This window comes from Hoplias malabaricus, chromosome 18 (assembly GCF_029633855.1).
Source record: "Hoplias malabaricus isolate fHopMal1 chromosome 18, fHopMal1.hap1, whole genome shotgun sequence".
In the NCBI taxonomy this organism is placed as follows: domain Eukaryota; kingdom Metazoa; phylum Chordata; class Actinopteri; order Characiformes; family Erythrinidae; genus Hoplias; species Hoplias malabaricus.
The window spans coordinates 18,386,474-18,395,140 of record NC_089817.1 but is presented as its reverse complement, the minus strand read 5'-3'; the positions used below and the strand labels follow the sequence as shown (position 1 = coordinate 18,395,140).

General features: G+C 37.0%; 1 protein-coding gene across 1 annotated transcript; it reads left to right on the top strand.

The window, feature by feature from the left end:
* The first annotated feature begins 3 nt into the window (after positions 1 to 3).
* alg5 (ALG5 dolichyl-phosphate beta-glucosyltransferase) lies at positions 4 to 6,315 on the top strand. The gene is made up of 10 exons (XM_066650388.1): positions 4 to 217; positions 1,856 to 2,024; positions 2,378 to 2,424; positions 2,841 to 2,909; positions 3,243 to 3,335; positions 4,158 to 4,271; positions 4,471 to 4,530; positions 4,652 to 4,803; positions 5,641 to 5,726; positions 5,877 to 6,315. The coding sequence occupies exons 1-10, from the start codon at positions 152 to 154 to the stop codon at positions 5,990 to 5,992; spliced, it is 972 nt and encodes a 323-aa protein (XP_066506485.1). The 5' UTR covers positions 4 to 151; the 3' UTR covers positions 5,993 to 6,315.
* Positions 6,316 to 8,667: the final 2,352 nt, after the last annotated feature.

The following is an 8,667-nucleotide window of genomic DNA, read 5'->3' as shown; positions in this document are numbered from 1 at the left end:
TCCGCAGTTCCCACTCAGGGAAAGAAGAGGAAGAAGGAGTCTAGTAGCAAGCTGTAACTCTTTAACGGACAGTAACAAGCTCCCCGTCTCGGTCTCTGCGCTAATGAGAGAGCTTTCAGGTGGTCAACACTGAGCGAAAAGGGTGGGGGGCATGGAGCCGTGTCTCTGTGTGTTGCTGCAGTGTGCAGCAGCTCTGGCTCTCTTCGTCTTCACTCTTGTGAGTACTTATCCCAGTTACGTGTTTTATTACTATATCCCACATTCCTTCGTAAATACTAATGTAAGACGGCTGCTGCACTACTTCAACGATGGAACTGACAATTGGAATTAGAAAACGTTATTCCTGTTTGTGACTTTGTTTTATCTGTGTTTTTCTGAATAGAGCTGTTTAACCTGTTTGCCCTGAGTGAGTCATTTCTGCCGCAGTTATTGTAATTGCTGCTGAAAGGCTTTGGTTAATTACTTTTTGGACCAAGACAATTTCAGACATCTTATATACAGCTCTGAATTTGTCTGGAATATAGCCAACGGTAATACTGTGATACTACCTCTATCCAGCTATGATGAAGTCTAGAATATAGTATATATTAATATAAAATATTACATATATAGCTGTAATACAGTCATATTGACGGATGGATAACTGATATCAACCGAAGGATTCGAAGTATAACAGCTTTATAAAAAGAAAACACTGTATTAAAATATTACTGCTTCCATCCTATGGCGTTACTTTTGTGCCACAATTGTTTTGAGCGAGCAAGAATGTTTATGCGCACGCGCGATGTCCCTGACCTGCGCGCTCGCTGCACACACTTACAGCCATTACAAAGTGTCTTAGTTTCAGCCAGTCAGAAACGACAAATGACAAAGGTGATTTCTGATTGGATGGCTTGACCGCCAAGTGGGAGGGACATACAGGCCAGAGACCAGTAGATGGGCGGATACCGGCGAGTGGGAGGTTATGGTTAAGGGGAAATCTGACGATGCCCTCCGAACGGCAACAGACCAGTACGCCACAGCCAATAATTTTATTTTATATTCATTACAACATTGTATAGTTGTTATCTGTTGTTTTTGGCCTCGTATTTACCTTGATTAACTGAGTCAGCAATGTAGCTGATATGCGAAAGCAATGTACATAGTGTAAATTAGTGCTTGCGACGACGGCACATGGTACTGCGACTAATGTAGAAACTATTTTATTAGTTATAAAAAGTACTGTAAATGCTAAATAGGTAGTTATCAACACACAGGGCTAGACGATTGTGTAATGCTTAAATCAAATTAACTTTCTAAAGGACGCTTAATACTGCAGTAAATTTAGCTTTCGATTATCTATTCAGAATTCTGTCGGCTATAACTCTAATGCGGTAACGTACACCTGCATATATTACTCAGTATTTGATTTAACTATGTTGTTCTATTCACAATTTAGCTATAGCAAAAAGTATTTCATTTTTTTTTGCCGTAAATATTGGCAACCCAATGTATGTATTAATGACCTACAGGGGAATGAAAGGAGGGTGAAGTGAACCCACCAGGTCTGTGAAAAATTTGTCTTTTTCTGATAAACTCAATAGAGCTTTCCAGAGATTTCATTGAATTCCCATCAGAATTAAAACGTTGGAGTATAAGTTGGGGTCAAATATAGCAATGCAAGACATTATTGGATGATCATTGTCCTACACTGTTATGAGCATCTTTTATCTAAGGTTCCCATGGAGCATAATTTAATATGCACTGTTGAGGGTGATTTTGGAATATATGTGGAGTGATCAGCTGTTAGATGGCAAAATCATACTGCAATGATATCTTATTTGTAATAATCTTTATTGTCTTGTTTTCAATTTAGGTTACTATAATTGCCCATATCACAGCCAATGTGGTCAACCAGGTTTGTGCAGAGCAGGAGAAGTACTTCCTGACAGCTTCTGGCAGCAAGGAACCTTTTCCAAGTCTGTTTGACCCCCATTCAAGGGAGCTGTCTGTAGTTGTGCCCTCCTATAATGAGGAGACAAGATGTAAGTTTTTTGGCGGATAAATAACTCTCATTGCTTTCTGCATCTATCAGTGCTGTAGTATTAATAATACAGGCTAAGTAGCATGTCAAATAGAGTTTAATAAATATAAAATATTTTTTTCCTGTTTTCTTATTATATACCCTTTATTTTATTACCTTGCTCCATTGATAGTAGAGCCAGGATATCAGTATAATTCTGGCCTCCCCTTTGGATCCAAACCAATGATAAATATTTAGATTCTGTAAACATCAGTGTGATTACTTTAAGGACAATTGGTAAATCATATTCTGTATTGGATATATAACTGAGCTGCTGTGATATGAGAATTTAACCTTTTTTCTCTTACCCTCCAGTGCCTGTTATGATGGAAGAAGCCATGGAGTACTTGGAGAAAAGACAGGTGCATTTTGTAGAATCAATTTAATTTGTTATATTTAACTCAGGTTAACTCCTAATTCAAGACATTTTTGTATTAGTGTCAAAGGAATATCGTATTTAAGATTTGTCATTTATACACGTGTGATATCAGGGCACTACCACGTACATTTTACAAGCAAAATTTTGGATACCTATGTGAATGGTATTTTCTTGCCCTGACAAAATGAATGGTAATGTTGTAATGTGTGTTGTTCACCACAAGATGGCACCAATGCTATTAGGGTGCATATTAAAACCTCCTGTCATAGTACTTTCCTGAAGAAAGAATATTTACCATCATTGAGGGTAGCATAAAACAGGTAAAAGAATGCTCAGTGTTTGGGCTTTCAAGACTGGATGTAAACGTGAAAATTAATAATCATTTTTAATTTTGTGCAGAAGGGGAATCCATCATTCACCTATGAGGTCATTATAGTTGATGATGGCAGTAAAGACAAAACCACAGAGGTACATTTCCTCCTTTTTATATTTTTATATGAATTAAAAATGATTTATTTTGAATGATATTCCTCTGAGTTTCTTCAGTGGCATAGGATGTATAGAGTGTAATCTAACTAATCCAACAGCTGCAGGAAAGCAGCTCACTTTTTTTCATGCAGCACCGATATATATATATATATATATATATATATATATATATATATATATATATATATATATACATACACACAGAGCTCTTTGTTCCGAGATATATATATATATGAGAGAGAGAGAGCATGGATGTAATTTGACCTTGCTTTGAATGAGTTACTTACAGTCGATTGATTTTTGTATGTACAGGTTGCCTTACGGTACACAAAGAAATATGCAGCAGACAAAGTTAGGGTTCTCACACTGAAGCAGAACCGGGGTAAAGGGGCTGCTGTGCGGATGGTGAGTTCTCACCTCATCTACATTATGCTAACTTGGATGTTACACTGTTGTTATGAAGATTTCCAATGTTAATTCTGCATAGAATCACTTTTATCTTGGTTCTCAGTCTGAAGTTTTCCACCATCATTCAAAATTTTCATTATACATTTAAATACCGCTGATGATAATTTCTGCTGTAAAACACAATTGTAATAGATGGTTGGTTGAAAAGAATGCCCATTGGCTATTATTGCTGTGTACTAATGAAATGGGGATAATGTTTTTGTGAGAATTCCATGTACTAGCTTAAGTAGCATTTTTTTGGCTGCTGGTTTTGTCCTTCCTATAAATGCAAGGAAGATATAAATATATAATTTCAGGTAGAAATTGAGGGAATATATTTGAAAACAATTCTTGTGTTTCTTTTTATTAGATACAAACCTGTCATGGAAATTGGTTGTAACTCACTTATTAAGAGTTAGCAGCCTAAAAATGCTACTCAACTGAGTAAGCACTATTTACACAAAAGTAGCTTAGGAGAGTGTAGTTTCTTTGTATTATTCTTATTGCCAGATTTGCATGATACAGTTTACAATTCACTTAATAGCATTGTTGTTTACAAAATAAAAACATTTCACATTTTTAATTAGCTTTGATTCAAATAGCACCATTTTATTCTTTAATTAGTACCTCAGAATGCTGTTTTGATCCTAAGTCTTATTTGTGCTTGTTACCTTCCTCAGTGAGAATGCATGATGTCATTCTTCATGTTCTGCTTTGTAGCAGCTGCTGACTGTTTGTTCAAGGATTTCTGGTTGTTAAAAGTCTCTTGTCTCTTCTCAGGGCACTCTGAGATCCCGTGGACGCCTTATTTTGATGGCAGATGCTGATGGAGCCACAAAGTTTGCTGACATTGAGAAGGTGGAGGCTGGCTTACAGAATCTCAGCCCAAAGCCGGTAAGGCATAATTTTTGTGCACTGAAATAGACACTACTATATTGCATTTCTCAGAAGCATAACAGACCTAGGTTGTAGTCATGCAGCAGTAAATTCTCTGTAGCTGTTTTGATTTTCTGTCACAAGACAGCATGATGCCTTTAAGTATACTGCTTTGTTTCCATGAAGTCAATATGATTCTTCTCCTGTGTATTTACAGGAGAACATGGCTATATCCTGTGGCTCCAGGGCTCACCTGGAAAAAGAATCAGTGGCTCAGGTATTTTTTATTATTATTGGGGGTTTTTTTGGTCCTTGTGTCTGGGTGTTTTCCATTATTTGGTCAATGACTGGTTTAACAGAGCACTTGAGAATTTTGTTGATTTCTGTTACTATTACAGCGCTCTTTGTTCCGAACGTTCTTGATGTACGGCTTCCACTTCCTGGTGTGGTTCTTCTGTGTGAAAGGGATTAAGGATACACAGTGTGGGTTCAAGCTCTTCACTCGTGAGGCAGCACTGAGGACCTTCAGCATTTTGCATGTGGAACGCTGGTATGCACCACTCACTGACTATGACTAGTTTCATACCATTATTTGTGAATATGTTATTTTAAATGGTAATGTATCAGGTTGTTTTGACACTTTTTATTGATAGGTGTCTGAAATAGCTTTTTCTCTGTAAACACATTGTTCCTGAAATCTTTCGAAGGTCTTTTCTCCAGAATATATATTTTTGCTTATTCATTTTTCAGAAATACGGTGAAGCTGTGAAATGTGTTTTAATGATCTGAGGGCTGTGTGGAATGTGATATTTTATGCCCTTAAGTACTTGAAGCTATGGTTAGGAATTTCAGATCAACAAAATGGTAGCTCCAGTATTCAACAAAACTGAAGCAAGAGGCTGTGGCACTGTTCATAGACCACCCTCTGGCTCTCTGGATATATAAACAAGGAGGCTGAGGACAGAACAACATTTTACAAATTTAAGTAGATTTTTGGTAACTCCAGAGTTACAACAATTGTACAATTTAAATAAAAATAAAATCTGCTATAATATATCTTCGCTGTCCATTTAAAAACATTTATCTCCCAAAATAGTAACTTGATAGGAGAAGGAACATTTTTTGTAATAACCTAAAGGAGAATGACATTTTAAAACAACTGAACATTAGAATCAAATATTATTATTATTATTTTTTTATTGTTGTTATGTTGGGAAGCTTAATTTCCCCCATATTGAAAGTGTCAAAGGAACCATCTTAATACTGTTTTAATATTGCATTTTTTTAGTTAACTACATTTGAACACAACAGCTGTCCTTCACATTCAGAATTACTTGGAATAAAATATTACATGTGTGTTCATTCTTGTTCTCTTTCACTTCCACAGGGCTTTTGATGTGGAGCTCCTTTACATAGCCCAGTGCTTTAAAATACCTATTGCTGAAGTAGCAGTCAACTGGACAGAAATCGAAGGTTGAAATGATAATTCCGTTGAAATGATTATTCATAAACTTAACTTATCCAGCATAGATTTTGTGATTTATTTGTTCAAAGGATTTTTTCTATCTACTATTCCTCATATAATAACCTTTTGATGAGGTTCTTTTGTCTACTCCTTTCTAGGGTCAAAGCTGGTGCCCGTCTGGAGCTGGCTGCAGATGGGCAAAGATCTAGTGTTCATTAGACTACGTTACATCACTGGTGCCTGGAAACTGGACTCTCAGAGGAAAACCCAGTAGCCTTTGCTGCTGTTGGCCTGTGGATGATCATGAGCAAGCAGTGGCTTTTTGTCTGTAACAAACATGTCGCCACTAGAGCTGTCAGAAAGCATCGATTTCAGTGACATGCTTTGTGTCAAACTGTCTAGTAAATGTAATCTCTTTTTGTTATGTCATGATGTTGCCCATGTGAATGCTACATGATTTCATTTTGGGTTTTTTTGAGGGAAGGGGTTCTGACAAAAATGTAGAAATTTTTAACTTGAAGAACACTTACGGTTCAGTGAAATAAAATAACAATAAATATATTTTATGATCTTTTTTACAACATTTTACACCGTGAAAATACCTGTTTCTAATGAGGGGGGGGGGCTGTTTGTGGTCAAAGTCAAAGGTCAAAGAAATATAATAAAAGTTATAAGTGGGATTCAGAACCCATTTGTAGAACAGACTGATTAGATTGTTGTAAACCACAGGTATTGCTTAAGATATTTAAGATATTTCTACAAGAAAAAAACTAATATATCCCAGTCTGTCACAAGATTAAAATCACTGTCAAGTAATGTGAATGACACAGATGGTCTCATTAAAATGACACCTATCGGATGTATTAGGCAGAAAGAGACCAACAATTTTGTAATGTTGATGTATAGGAAGAGGAAAAAATGGGCAAGCATAATGATCTGGTTGACTTTGAATTGTGTCATAATATTTTGATATCCTGAAAAGGCATATCCTGTGAGGTACTCCTGGTATGCAGTGGTTCGTACATACAAGAATTTTCCAAGGAAGGACAACTTTTGAACTGCTTACAAAATCATGGGTGCCAAAAGCCCACTAAATTGCAAGGGAAGGGGTCAGCATGGGCACTCCTCCCCATAAGCAGCAAGCTGCAATGCACTGTGTGTTTGATCATAGACAACTTTAATTTCTTCTGTGATTAGTGCTAGGTAAGCTCTTTTGTAGAACTGGACTATCCTTCATTCTCCACGTGCATCAATGAGCTTTGGGCACCCATTAAACTGTTGTGACCTCACCATACTCTGACCAAAACAACATAACCGATCATTGCCTTTGTCAAAGTTATTCACATCTATATACTTACAATTTATTTCCTGATCCAACAAATCGACTTCAGGAACTGCAGCTTAATATTTCCCACCATTTGACAAATGCCCCATCACCTGTCAATGTTTTTAATTTTGTGGCAGATCCGCTGACATGGCCTAGATGTAAAATTTGATTGATTCATATTGAAGTCAGCAACTTTGTGTTAAATTCTTGTTGAACAGAATAATTTAGAAACTACCTGAAATACCATAGCCACTGCCCTACAATAAATACCATTGTAACTACCTAAACCACTGTAGGAACCAAATGTTAACATCCACCCGGGAATTATTGTTGTGAGAGTACTCTATTTTGTCAGGAAATGCACTTTTCTGGTTTATAAGTATAATTTTATCATACACACAGCGATGGAAGCAAATCAAAAGATGTTTTAGAGTTGAAAATCAGTACCATTTTCTGGAGGATTAGGTCAACACCAAGAATACAACCAGAGACATGACCGTGAAATTTTAAAAATAATTTAAAAAGCGACAAACAAAACATAATGTTTTAGGTCATGTCTCTAGGTAAGTGATGATTTTAGATTTTATTTTTCAAAACTTTTTTTTTCTTTGAGCAGGTACAACTCAAAATCTGGTGAGCTCCAGCTTACAGGTTGTATGTTAAGTGTTCTCGCCATTGTCTGGGTGTAAGTTTGCAGAGTGTGGAATGTGGTTTACTCAGCACCAGCCTGCTCTGCACCCTGGGGAACAGCATCCTGCCCCCCCCCCCTTTTTTTTCGTTTGTCTTTATCAGTTTGTCTCTTACTACCATAAGTATTCGCTTTATCCATAGATTCCTGAAAAAGAACACCATAATTACCTTACAATGCATTACCGACAGACACAAAGGTCTAATTTGCTAAATGTCAACTGCCAGCTTTATTTTCTCTTCTGCTCCATTCTGAGTGATAAATTATGTACAGTGAACCTTGAATGATGACTGTCCTCTGGATGTTTTACCGAGCGATGTGTGTGATTGTGTTTGTGATCGTAGAGTGCACAGTGTGTCTGTTCTCGTTATTATTGAGGGCTCTGCTCAGTTCTCCTGCAGTTGACTGTGAAAATGTCAAACTTCTAGACTCTCTGTCGCCATCCAGGCTTGCGTCATTAACTAGACCGGTCACCGCGCGCACCAAATCGAAACGTATTCTTCCGCAATGAAGACCATGCTGGAAATAGATCCATCGATAAAACGTTTGGCACGCCGCCAAATGGATGATTCGGGCCGGGGTTTTTACACAAGCCGATTGGGTGTGTTTTTTATTCGAGAAAGAGATGTGAATGTAACGTTATCAACATGAAATCATTCTGAAACTCTGAGAATGTTACACGTTACCTGGCGAACTTATTGAAGAAGCCCAGAAAAATTCCTTCAACACAGCGGCGTTAAATTCTGGCGCCTGTACCGTTTAAAATGAGGAAAACGGTTTTAAGAGGAAGACGTATATGAAAAGAAAACTACATACACTGCCCCTGTTCTCTTCAATCATACAGTCAACATATCATTATCCTATATAAAAATATTCAGTGTAGTGTTTAATTTATTTTTAAGATAAAGAGAAATCTGGCAGGTGTAGCGCCATT

What these genes read in the sequence shown, in the direction of transcription:
- alg5 (XM_066650388.1), top strand. Translation starts at nt 152, where the DNA reads ATGGAGCCGTGTCTCTGTGTGTTGCTGCAGTGTGCAGCAGCTCTGGCT. An exon ending in CTCTCTTCGTCTTCACTCTT is followed by an intron (nt 218 to 1,855) that starts GTGAGTACTTAT and finishes TTTTCAATTTAG; the next exon opens with GTTACTATAATTGCCCATAT. An exon ending in CAACTGGACAGAAATCGAAG is followed by an intron (nt 5,727 to 5,876) that starts GTTGAAATGATA and finishes ACTCCTTTCTAG; the next exon opens with GGTCAAAGCTGGTGCCCGTC.